Source organism: Primulina huaijiensis, chromosome 15 (assembly GCF_012295235.1).
Source record: "Primulina huaijiensis isolate GDHJ02 chromosome 15, ASM1229523v2, whole genome shotgun sequence".
Lineage (NCBI taxonomy): Eukaryota > Viridiplantae > Streptophyta > Magnoliopsida > Lamiales > Gesneriaceae > Primulina > Primulina huaijiensis.
The window spans coordinates 17,657,109-17,682,240 of NC_133320.1; the positions used below are offsets into that span (position 1 = coordinate 17,657,109).

Sequence of the window (25,132 nt, forward strand, 5' to 3'; positions counted from 1 at the left end):
CTACCGTTGGATAAACTTTTTACAGTTATTTTTACAACATTAATTTCTTCCGCTGCTATTTTTAAACATGATACGTTATTCAACAGTTTATTTTATGAACTGGATATTTTATTTAGTTTAAAAGAAAATTTTTAAATTTTCCGCAAATTTTCAAATACGGATTTTTAGGCCTTTACAAAAGCTCAGTTGATGGGTAAAAGTGTCGCTGATGTCTCCGCCGCCTGGTACCATAGTTATACATAGATGGATCCATCGACCAATAGCTGATACGAAAGTCACAATAATAATCTGAATAAAAATAAAAGAAAAACAAATACGTTTATGATGACATGATTTGAATATGTTTATGTTATGGTTTTGTTTAAGTTCATGCTTTTGAAGATCATGAAAGTTATTTTAATTACAGTACTTTTCACTGTTGCATGATATGTATATGTACTTCGTTATAACGGTTCAGGTGTGTTGAGTCTTTATACTCACTATGTGTGACTGATACATGTGATCATGTTGATGAGGAGACTGGAAGCCCGAGGACTGAGTGGACTGAGATGGTGGTGCACTGGAAGCCCGAGGACCTTGCGTTTCTTCCGCATATTATGATTTTTAAGAGGACTGGTTAAAACAATATTTCAAAACGTTCTTGATTTTATTACATTAAGGATGGGTGGGTTTTTTTAGTAATTTGTCAATGGTTGATTTTAAAAAGTAAACGTTTCCGTTGGTCACACTTTCTAGATTTGAACTGCAGTAAATTTTCTATTGGAGTTGGTTTTATTTTAGTACATGGTACGAAGTGTATGTATATATGTGTGTTTGTATTTTCGACCAAGGCTTGTTTTACTTTAAAAAAAAATTTGCATTATTTTAGTAGTAGATGTTTCAATATACTTCTTCATTAATCAGACCATTTAGAAATGTTGACTTGACATCCATTTGATAGAAATTAAAGTCTTTATATGCAGTAAATGCAATAAATACTCTAATGGTCTCAAGTCTATCTACAAAAGCAAATGATTCATCAAAGTCTATTCTTTCTTTTCGTCTATATCCCTGAGCTAAAAGTCTAGCTTTATTTCTTACAACTGATCCACTCTTATCTATTTTATTTTTAAATACTCGTCTAGTTCTAATAACATGTATTGTAACGTCCCGAAAATTTGAAGGTCAACGTGAACCACGTGCATGCAAGTTATTAAATTTATTTGGTATTTTATTAAATTGTTTTAAAGCATTAAAAGCATGCGTATTTCATTAATTTGTGTTTAATTAATTATTTTGTTCATTTAAGCATTTTATGCATAATTACTGCATGATAGGATTTAATTCATGTTATTTTATAAGTTCATGCATTAGGGTTTCTAGGTGCATTTCACGCTCGAACGAGGAACGGAGATCGGAGAATTTTTAAAAAATTATTTAATTATATGATTAATTTTTATTAGTTAATATAAGATGTTTTAAGGGTATTTTTCAAAAATAGGATTGTATTGAGTATTTTTATGCGCATGATTTTATTTTTAATGGTACATAATTTTTATCGAATCGATGGACTTTTTGAGGGATCGACTAATATTTTCAAGAACTTTCCAATGCGAAATATTTTTCGAGAGTGTGTTTGGGTTTAATGGGCCTAATTTTAATGTTAGTGGACTCAAAACTCTTTTAATACCTTTTTATTTAAAACTAGGACCCATTTACTAAATTGGCTTTTATTTATTTAATCACCTAATTAACTCTAAACCTAAACTCTCGTCCCCACATTAGGCCTTATTCTTGCAAGTGAAAGTTTCCGGCGCCTTCCCGTTGCTTCTTTCTTCATCGTTCTTGCATTGGAATCATCATCAGGCACGCATTGTATCAATTTTTTTACGCATCACACATGTCATATATGCTGATGAACGTGGTCTTGCATGAAATCGTTCGATCCAAAGCATGGCATGAAGTATTTTCGATTTTGGTTGCTTTTCCTTCATTATTCTTATCAACTACTCACGTCTTGGTTATGATATGTGCAAGGGGCTGCTGTGTTGTGTTGTTAGGGGTCTGTAGGTGTCGAGTTGCTTGAGAGGAGAAAGCTGCAGGACCCGGCAAAGCGTGGGTGAGCGAAGGGGTGGCGGGCAGTGGCGGAGCCAGGAATCTGGCGCTACCCGGACTAGAATTTTAAACTCTAACATCTTTCAATATTTTAAATTGATCTACCCGGGCTAATATCAAATTTATCCAAAATTATACACAAATTTACATATAAATTTTTTAAAAAAAATTTGGACCACCCGGGCTAAAGCTCGGGTACAAGGGGCTGTACCTCCGCCCCCGGCGGCGGGTCTCCATGCGTGCGTGCGTTTGGTGAGTAGATCGAGAGAATGTGAGTCGCAGCGGTGCATGGTTCGTCCTTGGCCATGGAGCTGACCCACATGGGTCCGTGACAGGTCCTGGAGAGAGAACCGTGAGTTGCTGGTGTTGTGGTGGATCGAAGGTAGTAGGATGAGTAGCAGGCTCGGGTGAGTGACCGTTTGTTCGGTTGTGCAGTAGCTTAGGATGTCGGTTTGGATTAGTTTAGAGGGGTCATTAGGGTCCTAATGGTGAGTCTTAAAGGCTGGACAAGTGGTGATAGAAGGGGACCGAAATAGTTAAGGTGTGGAGACATGTGTTGGAATATAAGCGTATGATGGATTTAGAGGACATAATTTATGTAGCAAATGGTTTAGAATGAGTTGTTTAAATTATGGTTCAAGTTGGGAAATATTTGGGTACGTTTTGGGTTGATTCGGGTTAAAACCGAGGTCCAAATTTTTAAACGAATCGATCACGTTTTGTATTGGGCTCGAGTTTACGTCTATGAATGCTTTTAAATATGTTTTGGGACATGTTAAGGAGTTTGGTAAGCTTCGGGTCAATTTCAGAAGTGGTCATTTTGGTTTCCAGGGCTTTAATGGTAAGCTTTGGGTTTGGGTTTAATGGTAAGCTTTGGGTTTCCAAGGGCAAAATGGTCATTTTGCACCCGGATTGAGATTTTTGTCCTGGCAGCGTCCTGAGCACAAATTTATGATATTTTAAATGTTTATGCATCACGTTTATGATTTTTATGAAATTACGATAAATACATTAGATGCTTGGTTTAAAGGAAAAGTTACGTAAATGCATGTTTTTTTTAGTGGTGAATATGATGATTTTTGAAGGATGGGAATTGATTGTGACTGACGATGTATATGTATATGATGATATGAGATATGATGAGCTGAGGCCCGAGCTCAGTGGGCGGTTAATGCTGTCGGTGATGTCCCCCGCTGCCCGGTACCATGGTTACATGTAGATGGATCCATCGATAGAGCTGATACGAAAGTCACAACTAATGAACTGAATTCAATTAAAAAAATGTTTAAGTTTATGATGACATGATGAGCTGTTTTGACACGTATATGATGATTTGAGATATCATGATTTGACATGACATGATTTTTATACGACACATTTATGTTATGCTTTAAAGTTCATGAACGATATGTTGAGTATGATATTTTTTACTTCTGTGTGCATGTATATGTACTCGTTATTCTTGGTACAGGTGTGAGTCTTTAGACTCACTAGACGTGTGTGATGCAGGTGAGCTAGTTACTGAAGAGATTGGAGGTGCTGGACTTTGAGTGGGCAGCACTGGTGCGGCGACACGACCCGAGGACCGCACGATTTTCCGCATATTGATTTATGACCTTTTGAGAGAAGTTTACACATTTTTATATAAGTTGAGGATATTACGATTTTACACATTTATGTTTACGTTGTTTCTGGATGATGTTAGTTAATTTTAAATTGCGCTACTTTTATTGGCAATTAAATATACGATCATTTTAAATGTAATTTCAAAATGGGAGCTTTAAAGAAAAAAAATATTTCCGCATTTTAAAACGATAGACGTTTCATGTATATTAGCTGGTTGAGGAACTAGATGTCAAACTTTATTTCTATCAAACTGATTAAGTTCTTCTTGAATAGCATTTATCTAGTTTGAATCACCTAAGGCTTCATCAATCTTCTTAGTTTCAAGTTGTGAAAAACACACATGAAAAAATTCATCTATCATTTGTTTTCTAGTTCCTAGAGGAGCGGTTAAGTTACCTATGACCAGCTCGATGGATATTCTTATTCTACTGGACACTTGGTTCAAATAGGTTTGGATCTGGGTGATGAATGGTTGGATCTTCATTTGTTTTAGTATGATCTTCCATTTAATGAATTTCTGGCTATTGATTGTTCAATGGTTCGATTTGTTCACCAGCTTGATTTTGATAAGCTTTTGCATTGCCGGTTGTACTTGCTTTAGGAGTAATTTCAGGCTTTCTTCTCAAATTTGTCTCATGGTCACTACTATAATCAAGATTACTTTTATCCAATCTATTGATTAAATCATGTATATTATTACTGCTATTATCATGACACATAAAGGATTCATCAAATACTACACGTACAGATTTTTCAACTGTTAGAGTTATATAATTGTAAAATCTATAATCTTTGCTAACCAAAGAATATACTGAAAACACACCAGCATCATATTTAGCATCAAAATTAGTTAAATGTGTTTTACCGTTTTTATGAATTAAGCACTTACAACCGAATATGCAGAAATATGATATTTATGGTTGTTTTTCCTTTCCAGGTCTCATAGAGAGTCTTTCCATAATTCTCGTTGAATCATTTATTTTTCAGTCTGTAGTATGCAGTATTTACAGCTTCTACCCAAATACTTTAAGAGGTATCAGATTCTGCTAGAATGGTTTGAGCCACCTCTTATAGTGTTCTGTTTCTTCTTTCAACAATACCATTTTGTTGAGGTGTTCTTGCAACTGGAAGCCCGTGCTTGATGTCATTATCTTCTAGATAGGTTGAAAGGAGTCTGTTGGTAAACTCGGTGGCTCTAACAGTCCCGATCCTATCCACCACAGCAGTTCTCTCAGTTTTAATCTCCTTGGGAGCTTGCTTAGTTGGGCAACGGTATGATCTTTGGAACTTAGAAAGATCACCCATGTATATATTGAGAAATCATCAACAATTATCAAGGTGTACTTCTTTCTTCTAGGCTCATTACCGGTATTGAACCAAATAGATCCATGTATAGAAGTTCAAGACATCCAACTGTTGAGATCCTTCCTTTGTTCTTGAAAGTTGATCTGACATGTTTGCCTAACTGACATACAATACACACTTTATCTTTGATAAAATCAATGTCAGTTAACCTTGAGACCAGTTTTTGTTTGCTAAGATTTGCAATATATTTGAAATTTAAATGATTGAGCCATTTATGACAGCCATTTCTTATTACCATGCAGAGCAACAAAATATATAGGAGCGACAAGATTTTCTTCATTCCACTTACTTTGTGGTTGTTTTGTTCTTTCAGTGCGGTTAACATAACATCTCCATTTCCGGATTTAACCATACATGTATGTTTGTGTATAATCATTGACACATAGTTGTATATATATCCATTGATAGAAAACACACATATATGATGGTTGGGTATTAGACCACAAAGGGACCAGGAAAACCTAAAGTATTCCACCGCATGGAAGGTGGTATAATAATAATACTCATACATTGACATTTTCAGTCACACTGACAATATCTGTCAAATCTAAGATCCAAAAACTAAATCTGTATCCGTATGAGATAAAAAAAAGTCGAAATTTCCGACAAGTACCCTATACTCCGATGACAAATGATTCCAGATACAAATTTAATCAGTACCATCACACAACATCTGCCACCGTGCTTAGCACAAGAAACACAATAAATATATTTTTTTTATGAGAAACACAACAAAATACTCATATTTATTAATCACTCACAGTAAAATAAAATTACTGTTAAATAAATAAATACACGAGTAGTGCACAAACCAATCCTGCTGATCAAACAAATACATAATTATTTTCCCAAATATACATAGCTAGCTTGTAATTGTTGTGTTTGAACAGAAGAAAGTACAAAATAACATAACATGTGTCATTGAAAAACGTATAAAGAAAAAGTATATTTACATAATAATGTTTATAACAATATAAGAGCTTCAAATAATTTGAGGCGAGAACCATAGCTTCCCACCACGTCGATACATGCTGACATAATTTTTCGTCAAAGAAAACCTGTCAAGGCATCTACTATTTTCTCTGGCCTGCAAATAGACATTGCTTTCAAGAGATTTGATTTTATGTATGAACAAATATCTGGGAGAAATGTTGATTACCAATCCTCCTGTGGCATGTGACCCGCGCCTTCTATCAGCTTAAGTTTTACTACATCAGGATTCCTTTTCTGGAATTCTTCGGCCACTGTTTGAGGAAGATACTTGTCTGATACCCCCCATGCAACTAAAGTCGGCTTGTCCCAGCTTTAAAAAAGAATCACAAGAGTTTTCATATTTCGGTAACAAGAAATCGTGTAGTTAGTAGCACTAACTGCAGTTTGTGTAAGTTTCAAGAATTTTGAATCCGTCGTATAGATCATGATCATGAAATATTTTCAAGAGTAATGCAGTTTCATTAAATTTAAAATGCATTGTATTGTGTTAACTGAATCAGTAATTCTTGGATTGCTTTGTCTCGAAAAGAAAATTCAGACTTCATGCATTCGCCAACATAAAAATGTAGTGTACAAACAAATCCAGCCTAATAAGTACCTTCCAGATGAAAATCCAACAGATATTTGGCTCGTAATATCCTTAAAGTTCATTCTCTTAGCAACTTCAAGCAGGGCTAGAACAGAAAAAATAAAATAAAATTAGCCGTGTATATTATGCGTGCATGAATGCTATAGGGACAAATATAAACTAATTTTCCCATGCTTTAGGAGAAGCTTAAGCTTCGGTTGCTGTAGTATTGAATTGGTCCTACCTATACGTGACTATGAGAGACAATCAACAGTGGGTAAATTATCTGTAATTGTTTGCCTATGCCTTTAATTTTGAGATCTTTCTTGACAAAAAATAGGAGACTGTTGATGGATTACTCATCTTTTTGAGAGTGAGAGTACAACGAATAAGTTCTGTAGAAATAATCATCACAAGATTTGAGTGTGGAACAAACCAAAACCAGGTCCACTGCTCGCCAAATATGGTAACCGATACACATCAGCTTTTTCCAACTTCAACACATAGCTGCCAAGTAAAAAATTCTTTTTTTCATTAGGATATGTTCCGTGAACGTATATAGACTAAAAAGAAAATAACTTCCAAATGCCAATCGATGATGATTTTTTAACATGATACTTCTTTTTGCTCTCAGGGTAAAACTCCAACACGTTGCTGTAAAAAATGTCTCATTCATGTCCAATTAAATCTTCAAGAAATTAGCAAAAAGGTTTCAGATGCATGCTATATTTGAAGGGCCACACTCATTTGAATGTAGCAACAGTGGAATTCAGTTTGCGAAAAATTGTAAGAAAATGTTGGCACAAAACCAAGAAAATATGACGAACTATGGGCTTGCTGACAAAAAGGGAAAAAAATAGAATCCAAAATTATGGACACATATTTTAAACTAAAAGTGGAGGGATTTAGACTGGATAAGAAATTTCTAGATACGTACGCACTACCAGCTTCAATAAAACGCTCAGCCATAACAGCATTCTGGCAGGTGAATTCACCAAGAAATGGAATCCTGGTTATCAGTACAAAGGGAGAAGAAAGACCATGTTGTATTAGCAAACAAATAGATAATTACTAAATACTTATAAACCATGAAAAATTGAGAATGATGGTCATTCAAATGACAAGCACTCTTTGATTGGGGGAAAAACGACCATTGTTCATGGAAGTTTCTACAGAAAGACCCCTTGGTTCTAGCAAACGGATCACAATTACAAGTACCTGGGAGCATACTAATAAAGTGAACGAAATACGAACAGTTAACATAATATGGTAATAGATCTTAGGTTGTAACTTGATCATGAGCGAATTTGTTGATGTTTCACCCATGAATTATGGAAAGAAAAATATAACCTGAGTTGTTGGAACAGTCCAGGGACTGGAGATGAGATAGTTAACGGGGTGTTCAGAATCACAAGTTTTGACATTTTGCTTTGATTTTTCAATGCCCATGTCAATCCATATGATCCCACAAGAAAACCCTACAAAAAGAAAATAAGTGGAAAAACTTCAGGCTCCAAATTGAAGTAAGATGGTAACTAAACGCAGCAAATGCAAATAATGACTTTGGATGTCTGCATAGTACTTTCAAGAAGTCCAAGAATTTTTGTGTTATAACCACAAGTTTTCTCGATAAATCAATTTAAGGCAAAAATGGAATGATATCACCTCTAAGTATTTTTAGACTTGAAATGTGAAGGAATACAAGAGAATGATAATTTCATCATGAATAAAAGATTATGACCCCAAGGGAGAACCCTTGAAACGAGAGGGTGATTTCTCTTGCTGCTGGTTCAAGCTAGGACATTCCAGCAAAATAATATTCTTGATAAAATCCCTTCCTAACAATCTTCCCGTATATATTCTTTTCGCCCCCGCTGTAAAATCACACCCCCTAACACATGGTCTCTTAGATTTCCACTATAGATCGATATAGAATAAATTGGATTATATTTATTTAAGGCCATAACAGTTTGCATTTGAGAAAGAAAGATGTGTGGAATGGAATCTATATGTTCACTTCACTAGCATATGCGTGGTTCACTTATTAGTATTACGTAAACAAACTCTGCATCGCAATTAAATATGTTCAAACCTGAACTACAAGATGAAACGGTGAGGTCACCCCTAGGGTAACAAGAAGTTTGTCAAATACTTCATGGAACTCTTTCTCTGCCAATGAACTAATTGAAAATTAAGAAGTTCCTCCATAAAATTACGTCAAACGAATCTTCAATGTGATAACATTTTTAACATGATGATTGAAAGTCACAAACCTGTGTAGTCGAATCCATATCTAGCCTGCGGCTTGTCACTAAAACCAAATCCTATCCAGTCAGGCGCAAAGCAATGAAACCCGACATCTGCCATCTAATGAAAGAAATATAGCCTCGGAAATCAACAAGTACGAACAAACAATATTTTTGTTTGTATAAACAATCACCACTTTCATTTTCAATTTCTGCATTTATCTCACGCGAGTACAAAGATCTTTACACCGTAAGAAAAGGCATCCAAGCAATAGAAGCACCAAGTTCCAACCAGTCGCAAAGATTCGGAAACAACAATTAATAAGTTCATTTTTAGAATGGGCAACGAGACCTGAGACATAACAACTCGATAGCTGAAGGATTGTGTTGGAGCTCCATGGAGAAAGACAATGGTTCCACGCTTGCTTTGAGGAGATCCTGTCAAACGGAAAATGCTACTTCTTGTTTCAGACATTCTGCCGTATTTTGTGCTACATTATCAGTTGCATTAACTCGATATCTCATACATGAACCCAAGTCTAGCCATATTGGCCCACACATCACATTATAGGACAAGTGAGAAATCTCCAGTGAAGCAGTTGATGTAACACCAAGCTTGTACTAAGTTGAACATTTTGAAATACGAGAATTGTAAATACAACTATAAAGAAAAATCATACCTGTCTCCCTCACAAACCACCGGAACCCTCCAGACTTAATGTAAGATCCATATTCCTTTCCTTTGTCTTCTATTCTCTTGAATAAATATTGGGACAAAATACACCAATATTAGTGTCTCCTCCACCGACAAACTCAAGCTGAACACAATGTTTAAGGCAAGAGTGAATTCAACAGCGGCAAGCAGAGCATCGCCTCGCTCAAATGAAAATAGGGTTTCATAATTTATGGGTCAAAATGAATATACATAAAGCTTATCTTATCAACACATTTGTGAATTATCCCCTGTTTCAGCGGGGTCAAGAGGGAAAAAAATGCAAAACAAAATAACTCAGTGATTAGGAATGTTGGAGATTACATAGAGCATTTGGCCGACATTTCCATCTTCGGCGGGGGATTCGGGTAGCTGAATCGCACTCCGACTCGAGGGGTTATCGGTGACGAATCCAAAAGGATTGAATGTCGGCTTGTCTTCGTCTTCCTCAGAAGCCTTGGCAATTGTACGGATTCTTTTCCACGTAAGAATTTTGTCCTTAGGAAAAGAAGGGGTGGTCGAGAATCCGATGAGCGCCGGCGGTGGAGAGAGAAGAGACAGAAGCATTATGGCGGCGGAGTGGTGGCGAAAGAGGGAGCTGGAATATTAACCACCACTAACCGCTGATACTGAAATCTTGATTTTTGAATGGTCAACATTCGATTGACTTCAAATAAAAGAAAACAATTTTTAAATGGTTGTTTTCTTTCTCAGAATCGGAAAAAAATTCACTTTCGCCAAAAAAAAACAAAAAAAAAAAACTTATTTTGGCTTCTGTAGATTTGAAATTTCATATTTTAGTTAAGCACAATTTTTACTTCAATTTTAGATTCATGAATTTTAAATGTTTTATTTGAAATTCGAATCAAGGAATCCAAAAGCAACCTATAAAATGGGGTCTCTTTGAAATATAAGAGTCTCTTTTTTTTTAAAAAAAATCCACCTATATATATAATATTTAATATATAATATCATGTTATTATATAAAAAAAATCTATGATACATCATTATAATAATGTGATGTGATTATATTATTATACCATTTATATATTTTTGTAGTATTACAGTTTATTTATTGTGTATATATATATTTGAATAATATCATATTATTATATAAAATGAGTCTACGACACCTCATTATAATAATGTTGTGTGATTATTTCACTGTTTATATATTTTTATTGTGTTATATAATAAATAAATATATATATATATGTATAATGTCACAGTATTATATAAAAAGAGTCAATGAAATCCCATTATAATAATGTGATGTTATATACATAATTACTTAAACATGATTAACATTATATACATCATATTATTATCATAAAATTATACATATACATATATTTATTTTTAAGATTTTGTAAACGGTCATAAACTGTCATAAAGAGCCAGTTTTTACCATATAAATATGATTTCAAAAACACATTCAATCACTCAAAACTACTCTTCCTCACTAAAAGTTTTCTTCATCAAATTTTCGAAGAAGAAGAAGAAGAAGGTGGTTTTTTCAATGTTATTTTTTATAATTATTTTGGTTATTATACTCACCAGTCTTGTATTAATCGGAGAATATATGTCTCGTGTTTTTTCTTTAATTTTAAGAATGCTTGTACTTGTAATTTATCCGTTAATTTGTATTGCAATATTAATAGATTTAGAATTTAACTAATAAAATACATTGTTATTTTTATAGTACCACCATGTCAAATTTGGCAAAGCTCGAATTCGTTGCGCTCGAAATTACGGGAAAAAATTATATGTCATGGACTCTCGATGTAGAAATGCATCTTGAGTCAATGAATTTAAATGAGACCACTAAAGAAAATGGTATCTTATCATCACAAGAAAAAAGTAAAAGCTATGATATTTTTGCGTCGACATCTTGATGAATGATTAAAATGTGAATATCTCATTGAAAAAGATATCATGGCTTTATGAAAAGATTAAAGGAAAGATTTGAACATATAAGGGAATTTATACTTCCGACCGCCCGTGATGAATGGAATACGTTAAGATTCTAAAATTTTAAGAAAGTCAATGATTACAACTCGACAATGTATCGAATAATATCACAATTAAAATTTTGTGGACATGAGGTTACGGAATTGGAAATGCTTGAAAAAACATTTTTCGCTTTTCAAGCATCAAATATAGATCTACAACTACAATATAGAGTGCGTGGATTTGCGAGATATTCTGAAATTATCGCATGTCTTCTTGTGGCGGAAAAGAACAACGAGCTGCTAATGAAAAATCATCAGTCCCGACCCATTGGATCAACATCATTTTCAGAAGTAAATGTTGTATGTAAAAATAAATTTAATCCTGGAAAACAAAATCAAGGTCAAAGATAGGGTTTTGGTCGATGTCGTGTTCGTGGTCGTGGTCGTAGCCGTGGTTTTGAAAACATTCAAGATAGTTATTTCTATAAATCATCTCAAAAGAACTTCACGAATCACCCACTAAAAAGGTATCATGAGAACATGAATGTTAATGAAAATCACTCAAAATGATTTGACAGTTCTTGTTTTAGATGCGACACTACAGGACATTGGTCTCATATTTGTCGAGCTCCCGGGTACCTTTGTAAGTTCTATAAGAATCAATAAAGGGAAAAGAAAAGAGAGCAACTTCATTGAAAACCGTGACCGTTTGAGTGATTCAACTCATTTTGATGCTGCAGCTTTTCTGAATGATTTCTCTGAAAATGATCAACATATTGGTGGAATAGAAATATAAAATATTTTATTTTTTATATACTCATATGATAATGTTTTATTCTATAATTATGATATGTGTTATAATCAATAAACTGGTGGAATGGAAATGTAAAATAGTTTTATTTTTCATTTACTCATATGATAATGTTTTATTGTATAATTATGATATGAGTTATATTTTTCAATAAATTACATTCTTATTATCAGTAAATTATTTTCATTGCATATTTTTTTTAAGTTCAAATATTGAAAATGCTATGAACAAAGCTAAACAAGGAACTAATCTCATGGAAGTTTTCATACTTGATAGTGATACAAAACACGCTATTTTCTGAGGTAAAAGATATTTCTTGGAACTAAAACCAGCAAAAACAATAGTCAATACAATATCAGGTCCCGTAAACTTGATTAAAGGTTGTGGTAAAGTACATTTTTTGTTACCTAATGGTACAAAATTTCTGATAAACGATGCTTTGTATTCACCACAATCGAAAAGAAATTTGTTGAGTTTTAATGACATATATTCCCATGGATATGATACTCAAACAATAAATGAAGGAAATGAGAAATATATGTGTCATACCACATATAAATCAAGAAAGAAATATGTAGTTGAAAAACTACAAATGCTCCCTATTGGATTGTATTATACACATATAAGTCCAATTGAATCAAACATGGTAGTTTATAATTTTTCAATATTAATTAATTGGCATGATCGATTAGGACATCCTAGTTCAACAATGTTATGCAGAATTATAGAAAATACACATGGTCATTCGCTGAAAGACCAGAAGATCTTTCAGTATAACAAGTTTCAATGTAAAACGTGTTCTTTTGGAAAACTTATTATAAGACCATCTCCCGCTAAAATCCAAATTGAATCACCCATGTTTCTTGAACGTATTCAGGGTGATATTTGTTAGCTAATTCATCCACCATGTGGACCATTTAGATATTTTATCGTATTGATCGATGCCTCCAGCAGATGGTCACATGTATATTTATTATCAACTCGGAATGTGGCATTTGTAAGAATACTTGCTCAAATAATAAAATTGCGGAATCAATTTCTCGATTATACAATCAATAAAATTAGACTTGATAATACAGGTGAATTTACTTCTCATATTTTCAATGATTATTGTATGTCAATGAGAATCATTGTTGAGCATCTTGTTGCTCATGTACATACACAAAATAGATTAGCTGAATCATTGATTAAACGTCAACAACTGATTGCTAGACCAATGATTATGAAAACAAAACTCCTTGTTTATATATGGGGACATGCAATTTTATATACTGCTACATTAATTCGCATCAGACCAAGTGCATATCCCCATTGCAGCTTGTCTTTGGTAAAGAACCAGACATTTCTCATCTAAAATTTTTTGGATATATAGTATATGTGCCTATTGAACCGCTTCAACGAACAAAATGAGACCTCAAAGAAATATCGAAATTTATTCGGTTATGATAGCCCATCAATCATTCGATATCTTGAGCCTTAGACAGACGACGTGTTTACAGCGCGTTTTGTTGATTGACATTTTAATGAAGAAATCTTCCCAATGTTATGGGGAGAAAAGAAACATATTGAAATGGATATTACATGGTATACATCATCATTGTTACATCTGGATCCAAGAACCAAACTGTAGCGTCTACTAATTTAAAATGCTGCTAAATTTTTTTTTTAAAAAAAATCACATTTTCAAAAATAAAAATTTAAATATTTTTCATGCATGCAACCCTACTGAAAAATATGTCATTTAAAAATAATCTTAAATTCTTTAAAGATAAAATATTTTTTGTAACGATAATGGGCCATTAGGTTGAACCAACATGGGTCTCGGCCATGCACCACTACTGATCATGAGTCGTTAGGATGGTCCAGCATGAGCCTTAGCCCATGCCCATGCACCGTCGCTCATAGAATATCCCACTCTTGGAAAGTGCTTTCTTTCGCCTCTCCCAAAAATTGAACCCAGGACCTCCAGGCATAATTACCTAGATTCTTAAAGTGTTGGTACTGTACCAACACTTTAAGAATCTAGGTACTTATGCCTGGAGGTCATGGGTTCAATTGTTGGGAGAGGCAAAAAAAAAACCACTTTCCAAGAGTGGGATATTCTATGAGTGACGGTGCATGAGCATGGGGTAGAGCTCATGATGGACCATCCTAAAGATCCATGATCAGTAGTGGTGCATAGATATGGGCCAAAGCTCATGTTGGTTCAGCCTAATGGCCCATGGTCATTACATAAACAATATGAAAAAGATGTACAGCAAATTGTGCACATGCAAAGAATAGCAAATTAAATACCAGATGTATTTGTCGACACAAATGAAATTCAAAACAAAAAATTTGAAGACACTCATGATGTCATAAAACGATTGAAGCGTAGAAGGCCAATCGGTTCCAATGATAAAAATCTTAGAAAAATAAAATACATAGAGAAACACGATGATTTTACCGTGTATGGAAGGTACTCCCAGATATTTTTCAAGGTCAGTCGTTAGTGGGATCCCTGACATAGAAGATAATTTATTAGCCACTGTATTCTCCACATTTTTAGATACAAAGATCTGTGACTTCTGGAAGTTAACTCTCTGTCCAGAGCAAGATCAGAATTTATTTAGAATCTCCATGATGAATATTAGTTGTTCCATTGATGCCTCCGCAAATAGGATCATGTCATCTGCAAATAATAAGTGCTATAAAGGAGGACCATTTCTAGAGAGTCTAATAGCTTTCCAATGGCCATTATAAACTGCTTGACAGATTAGGTGACTTAGTCTCTCAATACAGAGCACAAAGATGTATGGTGATATAGAGTCACCTTGTCGGATTCCTCTCCCTGGTTTGATCCATTCCAATTGTTCTCCATCCCAAAGAATCGACAGTCTAGGAGATTCAATACAAGTCATGGTTTTTCAGACCCATTCCTGAGTGAAGCACCTCTTGGTAGACAATTATGTTATCGGAAATTTGGCATCCTGTGACAAAACTTCTTTGACATGGCCCTACCAGGTCGGGCATCACATGTTTTAGACGGTTAGTCATAGTTTTTTTAAGTATTTTGTAGCTTACATTGCACAGACTAATAGGCCTAAATTGATTAACAAACTCCGGGTTCGAAACTTTAGGGACCAATGATAGAAGAGTATCATTCATGCCCCTAGGTAATTCTCCTGATGTGAAGAATTTCAGTGTGAACTCATAAATTGAGTTTCCCACTATATGCCACATTTTCTAGAAAAAACCTGCCGGTATACCATCTAGTCAAGGAGCTTTAAATGGTTCCATATCGAAAAGTGCCTATTTTATCTCTTCTACCAAGATTTGTGCATTTAGAGTAATTAAATTAGCTTCTGAAAGCAATGGGAATTTACATTTTTCCATAGCAATGTGATGGCAGTTGGGACCCGATTGGAAGAGGGAAGAATAATATGAATAGATCATGCTTTTTAGTTGCTCCACATCTGTAACCCAGTCTTTGTTATCTGCCATAAGAGCTCTAATTTTATTTATGCTTCTTTTGATTATAGCATAGGCATGGTAAAATTTAGTATTTCTGTCCTGTGAGACAATCCATTCTTCCCTGGATTTTTTAAACCACATGAGTTCTTCCTTCTTTAATACAATGTCTAATTCTTTTTTGAGTATGGTTTCCAGCTTCAGAAGTCAGTGCCTAGGTTGGTTATTCAGGCATTTTTGCACTTCGTCGATTCTAGCTATCAATATTCTCTTGCGTTTGTTCATGTTGCCAAAGGTAGTGGAGTTAGGCATGCTTAACGGGCCGGTTTGACCCGGAACCGACCCTGAACCGGTATGGAAGAACCGGACCCGAAACCATGTACAATCCGTTGGTTTGTGGGTTGAACCGGTTTTAGCATTTTCTGAATCGGTTCAACCGGTTCTGGGTTCGTTTCCGAATCAGTTTCGGTCCTTATCCGGAACCGGCTCGGATCCGGACCCGAAACGGGACCCGAAACCCATAATCCGAATTTTTTAAAAAAAAAATTAAAAAATGGCCTTTGGGCCAATGGCTGCATTTGCATTTGCAGCAGCCAACGGCGGCTGCACATTTTAAATTTGAACGGCTACTGAATTGTGCAATTTTTTTTTTAAAATTTGGCCCCCAATTTTGGAGGCCAAATTGTAAATATTATTTTTTTTAACCCTCAAAATCATCTATAAATACAACTCATTTTTTATATTTCACATATCAATTTTCTCTCAACTTCTCATTTCTCTACAATCAATATATTTCTTTGCTATCATTTCTCCAAATATATTCAATAATTGTGTTATAATTTTATCTATAATCCGTATTATTTTTATTGTTATTTATTTATTATTTCGCAATTTACTCATATAAATATTTTGATTTCAATGGCATCATCTTCAAACCTTTGTGGTGGTGGTGGCGAATATGCTCCCGACTTTGGTGAACATTTTGGCTACATCCCCGACTTTGATGAAGTCGAACCTGGCCACGAGGATGAAGAAGCCATGGAACTCCCCAACAAAGATGTAGGTACGCCATCGTCTACTCGAGCAAGCAACACAATGTCAACGAGCACGACGACAGCCCGTGTAAAGTGAAGCAAAGTTTGGGATCACTTTGATATTGAACAACAAGGTACGAATAACTATTTTGCAGTTTGTAAAATTTGCAAAACGAGGTATTCTTACAAAACGGGTGGTGGTTCCGGTGGTACTGGTACTTTAAAAAAACATTTAGTTAAGGTACATAAACTTGACCCTGATACGCTACAACCTTTCGGTAGGGAACCAATACAACAACAAATTAATCTTTTTAGCGGTAAAGCTTTTACAATTACAAAAGAAATTTCTCGGAAAGCCATCGTAAATTTTGTTACCAAATATTGTCAACCTTTTATACTAGCTGAACAAGAAGGTTTTGTTGAATTTACTAGTACTATTTAACCTGATTTTCACAATATTTCTAGGCACACACTTAAGAAATATTGTTTTGATATTTACAAAGAATATAAAGAAACACTAAAATCGCATCTTTCAAATATTTCTTGTAGAGTTAGTTTGACAACTGATATTTGGACTAATTTAAAATATGAATCATATCTTGTTGTTACATGTCATTGGATTCACGAAACTTGGACAATGCAAAAAAGAATTTTAGCGCTAGATCATTTAGAATCGTCTCACATCGCATACACTATAGCTAGATATGTTTTAAATGTTGTTAAGATTTATGGCATACAAAATAAAATAATGTCGATAACGTTAGATAATGCGAGTGCCAATACTCTTGCAATTAAATATCTTAAAGATTCATTAAAACAAATTTTAGAAGGTAATTTGCTTCATTTTAGATGTGCGTGTCATATTATCAACTTATGTGTTAAATGTGCCTGCGATGAGCAAATATCCACTGTAATAGAAAAATTCAAATTATGTGGGAAATTATTACGTGAAAGAAGATATGGACGTGACTGGAAAACACTAGTCGAATCAACCGGAATTAAATTTAAAAAATTTCCTCTTCCTATTGAAACTAGATGGAATTCTTCATATCACTTGCTTCATACTTTATTACGTTTTCAAGATTTAGTTACTCCATATTATAATAATATTACAACACAATCTTTAATGCTAACTGACGTGATTGGAATATTTTGAGTAAATGTGTTTCTTTTTTAGAAATTTTTGAAGAAGCAACCGAAAAATTTTCTGGCATCAACTACCCTACTTCAACCATGTTTTTACCTTTGCTTTTCAATATGTTTTATAAATTTATTGAATATCGCGATGATTCTGTTATGCGTGATTTTGCTTCAAATATGGAAAACAAATTTTTAAAATATTGGGAAACTATCCCAATTGTGCATGGTTTAGCAACATTACTTGATCCTACTCAAAATTAAGGAGGATTAGAAGTGTTTTTTTTGAATATTATGCTAAATTTCTTGGGAAGAATGTTGACGATCAAAAGAAGTCAATCATGCATTCTCTCCAAGAATTGTTTGATTTGTATGCTAGTGAACAATGTGATGAACCGAGTGCGCAGCCGGAGGAGATGCCGACATATAAGAGAAAAAGTGGATCACTGAACTTCTTTCAAAGTTTGAAACGACAAAAGTTCAAAGGAAAATCGGTGACAACAACCAATTACAATGAGATCCAAATTTATCTAAGTCAATATATTGAGACTACGGATAATTTCGATGTTCTTGATTGGTGTAAAGTAAATTCTAAACTTTATCCAGTTTTATCTGCAATTGCAAGAGATGTCCTACCCATTCAAAGTTCAAGTGTTGCTTCCGAATCAGCATTTTCAGTATGTTGAAGGATCATTGGTGACCAAAGAACTAATTTAAAGCCAGAAACACTTTCCATGCTAACGTGCCTATAAGATTGGTTTGCAGCAGAAAAAAAGAATAGGGCCTCTGGCGCGATCGACGAATTCCAAAGCTCAAGTTCCGACAAAGATCCAGAATATTCAAAATATATTTTAATAAATCGTGATGAATTTTAGATGTTTAATTTTAAAAATAAATGTTTAAGTTATTCTGTTAAATTTTTTTTATGTAATCACAATTATTTCCAATCAAAATACTAAAAAAAAAAATTTCCATTAATATTACTAATTTTAATTATATAGTAAAATATAATAAATTAGAGTTCGGAACCGGTTTGGCGCGAACCGGAACCGGTTTATTAGAAGCCGAACCGGTCTTGGTTTGGATTGGTTCCAAGTATTTCAACTTGGAACCGGAACCGGTTCCTAACCGGTTCGGACCGGTTCCGAACTCACCAGACCCATAACCGGTTGGAACCAGTCCGAAACCGGTCCGGTGGAACCGATAAGCATGCCTGAGTGGAGTTCCATTCTAATAGAGATTTGGCTAACTTATCCACATTGTTACCAAGCGTGAGATTGTTTTTCCAATCTTGTTCGATCACCTTATGGAAATCCTTGTGGATAAGCCATGCTGCCTGGAAACGAAATGGCCCTTGACCCTTGTTATTCTTGTGACCATTTAGTTCGACTAAAAGTGGGGCGTGATCCAATTGAATGACAGAAAGATGTATCAACGTAGATTCAGGAAACATTTTCCTCTGTTAGAATTTGTGTTCGACAGATACCAAAAATAATAATAATATCAGAATAGGATGTAAAATTGTAAATTTGTGTTTTATCAGAATTAAGTGTTGTGTCAAATGTTACAACATTTAAAACAACATGCAGCGGAATATTAAAGTTTGTAACATAAATCGATTTTAAATAGATAGATGGACAAGATTAAATATGCACAAGTATAAATACTTGTGCGGTGCCTTATGGCAAAAATTAATCACTAGAAAACCAAATCGTTTACACAAAAACCTATCACTAGTGATTATAACGAAAATCAATTTTCTCAAAAAGTTGAGAAAACGAACGCTTTCTAAAACAAATAACCAGAATGAAAACTTAATTAAGAAAGCAAAAACGTAAGCCCAAAAGTAAAATCAACGAAACACGATCTTCAGTCAACTTCGTTACGGATGTTGTCTGAAGATGTTGGCAACATTCAAGGCAACATGCGGTATCTGCACTCTTCACAACAGCATGTCCCTTGAAGAAATATTTCTCTGAAATCTATTACGTGCACAAGTGCGTGTATATTTGATCGAGAGAAGAGAACACCACGAAAATCTCCCACTAAAAACTCCCACGAAAATCACTCCAATAAAAACTCTTCCACGAAAACTCTCCTCCAATTAAAATCACGTCCACGTAAAATCCTTTCACGAAAATCACCTCACTTGAAAACTCTTCAACAAAAACTCCCAAGCACGTGAACTCTCTGAATTTTTCTCTTCTCTCTACTCTCTTTTCTCAACCTCTTATTTATAAATTTCTCCACTTCGAAAATCTACAAGATATGGTAAACAAAAATTCTATTAGAAATAATATCTTTATAAATCAATAATACCATATCATGAAAATCATTATCATAAATATTATATCTAGAAAAAAACTCAATATTCCACATAATCTTATCAAGAAGGAAATTAAATTTAAGTAAGATATTATATCACAATAAAATCTTAACATAATTATCTAGAAAAGCAAAACTATAATTAAATATTAAATATCATATCAACAAAGAAGAATATATTAGGAAAATTATTTAAGATAAGAAATCATATCAATTAAATAAAGAAAATATATTTCCCTTCATCCTCCAATATATAGTACACGCTCCTCTGTCATGGCGAGCTCCTTTGACTGTGTTAGTGCTTAGTCCTCTGACCCATGTAAATCTTGAGCCAATGTTACCCAGGTCTAGGAGACCTTGACTAAACATCCAATCGGTATGACCAACACTCCTATTACTTGCCACACTACCATTTGAGCTAACTTCATGCTCTGAGCTGACGGAATTGTAGTCTTCTATATATAACCAGGGCCTGAAATTTGATATTTTGCTTCGTGAGATCCTGCCACAACCTTTTTCTAAGCGTAGCATTGGGACTACCATAGACTACTGACAGGAACCAAGGTATCCGATTGTTGCCCTCAACACGAGCTAGAAAAAACTGAGTATGGGAGTAGACAATCTCTAAATGGATTTAAAATATCCAAATTCCCCCACTAAATCCTATTGCTTCAACCATTAGCCAGTTAAAGTATCCCATTTTTTTTACACATATCATCAGCATGGGAACCTGATACTCGAGGCTCAAGCAAGCCTAGTATACTTGGGCTGTTTTTTTTAATCATATCTTTTAGGATGCGGTTCAATTCTTTAGAGACCGCTCCTTGACAATTCCATACCAATAAGGTCATACTTAAAACCAGAAGCGAGATAGATTGCACCCTTCAATAGTGCCTAAACAACCCATCTGGACGAAAGGGAGAATTAACAAAGTTGGGGCTGGGATTCCCCAAACAATGTTATCTTGACAATCTCTTCCTCATTGTTTTCCTTTTCATGTTGCATGTATTCATCCTCATCTGTAGTTCTATATAAATGAGGAGGGTCCTGATGGTGCTCAGTTTCCATCTTGTTTCCTAATAGATAGATGTTTTCCCAATTGCCTTTGCTTTGTACATTATTGTTGAAAATTCAAGCCAAATTTTTATTCAAACCTTTTTTCAAAGTTTGGTTCAAAGTTAGGCTACCAAATTTTTAAAACACATCCAACATTCACACTTCACCAAACCCAAAATTTTTCCCATAAATACCATACATTTGCATCCATTCAATCCATCCCAAAAACAAGCAAAAACACAAGCAATTGAGTGTTGTATAGCCTAGTCATTTAGATAAATTTTAGTATGCTCTGTGGTTGCGGCAATGTCCGATCTTCCACATCAGAAAGAATTTTCTATGTGATTAGAGTTGTGTGAGTTCCACTTTGAAAGTGAGATTGAGTGTGTCATCCAAGAATAATTATTTTTGAAGTTCTTGATGTCCCCTAAGTTGTTCTAGGGAGAGTTGTTGTTATCTCCTATTATTGTAGGAATGATTTGTACCCATTATTGATATAGTGAAGATTTCTTTTGTTGGACTTCGGTCTCGTGGTTTTTCCCTAATTTGAGTTTTCCACATAAAAATCCTTGTGTCGTTTTATTCATAATTATTATCATTGTTGATATCGTGGAAATATTTTGATCCGATATTACCGCTAAAAGGAAAAGAATCAACCCTTCCGCTGTACGAAAAGTTATTTAATTTGGCTATCTTTCCCAACAATTATTGATTACCTCACGCATGATGTGTTTCCCCCCTTGTGAACCTCGTACCAAGACGTGTTCTTATTCAGCTGAAGCTTATCTCTGTCCATTATGGTTTTCTTTTCTTCCCATATTTGTGTTGTCCCCTGTAGTAATTTTTAGATGGTATATTATCAGAATCTCGTCTATTATCAAGCTTACCAAGTTTTTCTGTGTGTCCAATTCTGTTCTTGTCAAATCTGCGAGATACTCGCGATACCATCATCCAAGGCCCGAAGTTCTTTGTGATTTTTGCTGGAATTAGTTCTTTCCTAATCTGTTTAGTGTCTCCGCCTCCCTCCTTCGCATGCATTGTCGTCGTATCAAGGTTTTTCCCCACCTCTATTTCAGGGCAATCTCCTTGATGGTGGCCATACACTCCACACGTGAAGCAAACCATGTGGATGCCCTCATACTCAATCCTTCGGACTTTTCTTCGTAACATAAATTTTGCGAGGAGTGGTTTGGTGATATCCACCTCCACACAGATTCTTGCGAACTTGCCTCTAGATACGAGGCTGGTGGCTTGATCTACTCGAATGGGCCTGCCGATCTTCCTCCCAATCTTCATTAAGAGTTCCTTGTCATAGTATTCTACCAGAAGGCAAGGGAACCTCACCCAAATCAATAGCTTATTTGTATTATCCGAGAGTGGGTCGAAGTTGGGGGACCATTCTTTCGCAATCAGATAATGATCCATTACCATCCATGGACCTCCAAACTTAGCGTAGTAGTAGTCATCTATGGAAGCAAATCTGACAATGAAATAATCATTGTCAAGAGCAACAAGATCAATCGGTGCCTTAGGCTTCCACAATGCCTCGATACGTCGAAAAATATAGTTATACCCAATTGACCTGCCCATGACTTTAACGATCAAGGTTTGACGCCATGGCCAACGAAGCCTGATTTTTCCTCCTGGGATTGCTTAATAACCGGGCACCCTTCGTCTTCTTCATCTTCTCCATAAAATTCTTCGTCTGAAATGAGCCCATCATCATCTGGGTAGATGTGTTGTGTGCCTAGAGTATGAGTCCCAAGGAGAATATCCTTGAATGAGTGTTGGTTTGCTGCGTTTGTCGTTGTCATGGCTCTCCCCTTTGCATTTTGGTTGTCATGCAAATTTCCTTCCATTACCACGTCTTCTTCCTCTTGGAACATTGTTAGAGAAAAATCCCGAAATTTTGTGTTATTCCTATGGTATTTCATTCAATGATTTCTTTTGTCCATGAATATGTGAATATTATCATAACTAATGAACACATAAAACTATATAAATATTGCTCAAAAATAAAACCACAAAATAAAATTTCAATCAAAATACACAAATGGCTCCTATATTTAGATATATCCATGAATTAAATCCTTAAACCTTGCACTGAGCAATGAAACTATGACTGGATCGTTGTTACGATCTAACTTCATATGAAAACAAAGGAGATATCACATTAGAATGCATATTTCATGATGTTGAGGTGCATGATTTTCTCTTATTGATATTTGAAAGTATAATTTATATTTTTGTTTATTTTATAGGGCTCACGCATACATGCAACAATAAAAAAAATCGCGTCATTGAGAAAATCAAACCAATCCTAACAAATTTTCATATTTTTGTTATTAAAAACGTAATTGTTGCAGAAAATAGACTGAAATATAAGATTAAAACAAACAAATATAAAATTAATTTTATAAATAAAACAAATGTATGCAAGTATCATTTGTCTAAGATGTTTGAATTCAAAAGATTTTTGAATTCAATATGATCAACGTCACTCCACACACTGAGCACATGTCCATATGTTTGAATCATTGGAAAATCCATCCCACACACTGAGCACATATATAAATTCCAAATTAAAGTTACAAGCTGTTAAAATATTTTGAGAAATTTTTCCGTGACAATTACGATAACTGTTAGTATCATGCCTATACAATGTTTCTGGAAAATGAGTATCATCAATAGCCCCAATGCAATCCTACAACAAGACAAACTGAATTAAAATAGTTGTACTAATAATAATAACAAAAAAAATAATTTCATTAGTTACTTGAAAATAAAGATAAAATCTTGTACTCTCTCTTATTTTTTCTAGCACTACAAATCCAGGCTTGACCATCATATCTACTGCAATGCAATCCAATGCTCTCAACACTTTGTTGAAGTTTTGGTTAGAATTGTACTGTGATCGACCAAATATTTTACGAATCAAGCAATATCAAATATTTTGACCGACAAGAAGTAAAAACGTGGCAAGAATTTCTTCAATAAAATGTATTTTGTATCTTGCAATGATGCTTTTTCTATAAGAATGTTGCACAATTTTCAAAATATGGCATGGTACATTCTATGAATTTCTTGAAAGTTTTTTTGATCCTCTTTTAATATTTTATGAATATAATCATGTCCACTTGAAGTTGTTGGTCATCAATTTAAGGGACGATGGACAAGTTCGCAATGCATGTTAATTATGTGCTTGGTTAGCATATAGAGGATCCCAAGAATTTCCCTCAACAAATACCTAACAGTTTCTGTAATTTTTCTTGAAGTTCCTCTTCTTCCATTTGATCTTCTACTTCATCTACTTTGATATATGACATTAATTGAACCACCTGATATTAGACAAATAATTAAAATGAAAAAAAAATCTATGAATTTATCGAAAAAAATTCCTTGCAAAACTCAAATTTAAATTAATAATCCAAAAGTCAAGAATTTGTTAATACTTTAACAATCAGAAAAAAAAATCAAAAAAATATTTCCAGAGATTGTAACATAATATAACTCATTATTGATCATGTCCCTGAAAGTATCATTCATGTAATTTATAGTCTATCCATCCCGAATGCTCTTCAATTGTCATTTTCAAGAAATCCAACTTCTTTGATCTGGTGTTGAGCAAATCAAGCACCTTATATCGAGTACGGTTATCCAAATTTGGGACTTCCTTGATAGCATCCCAAAAAGTGTCACCTGCATTCCTTATTGATTATATCTTAGAAACTACTTTATCAAGAGAGTGAGATAATTTGGGTCT

General features: G+C 34.4%; 2 protein-coding genes across 3 annotated transcripts; both read right to left on the reverse strand.

Moving 5' to 3' along the window:
- Window positions 1–5,888: 5,888 nt before the first annotated feature.
- On the reverse strand, window positions 5,889–10,266 carry LOC140960464 (uncharacterized). Of its 2 annotated transcripts, none has more exons than XM_073418744.1 (11): window positions 9,929–10,266; window positions 9,573–9,648; window positions 9,245–9,330; window positions 8,920–9,013; window positions 8,739–8,815; window positions 7,997–8,124; window positions 7,584–7,655; window positions 7,083–7,153; window positions 6,677–6,752; window positions 6,245–6,388; window positions 5,889–6,172 (listed from the first exon to the last, which is right to left on the reverse strand). In XM_073418744.1, exons 1-11 carry the CDS (start codon window positions 10,169–10,171, stop codon window positions 6,133–6,135), a joined length of 1,107 nt encoding a protein of 368 aa, XP_073274845.1. In that variant the 5' UTR covers window positions 10,172–10,266; the 3' UTR covers window positions 5,889–6,132. The 2 variants fall into 2 exon arrangements, with proteins under 2 accessions (XP_073274845.1, XP_073274846.1); XM_073418745.1 differs by having other exon boundaries at window positions 9,573–9,710; window positions 9,929–10,129.
- An 11,898-nt stretch (window positions 10,267–22,164) lies between these two features.
- LOC140959362 (uncharacterized) lies at window positions 22,165–22,959 on the reverse strand. The gene has a single exon (XM_073417215.1). It carries the CDS (start codon window positions 22,957–22,959, stop codon window positions 22,165–22,167), a length of 795 nt encoding a protein of 264 aa, XP_073273316.1.
- Between the last annotated feature and the right edge of the window lie 2,173 nt (window positions 22,960–25,132).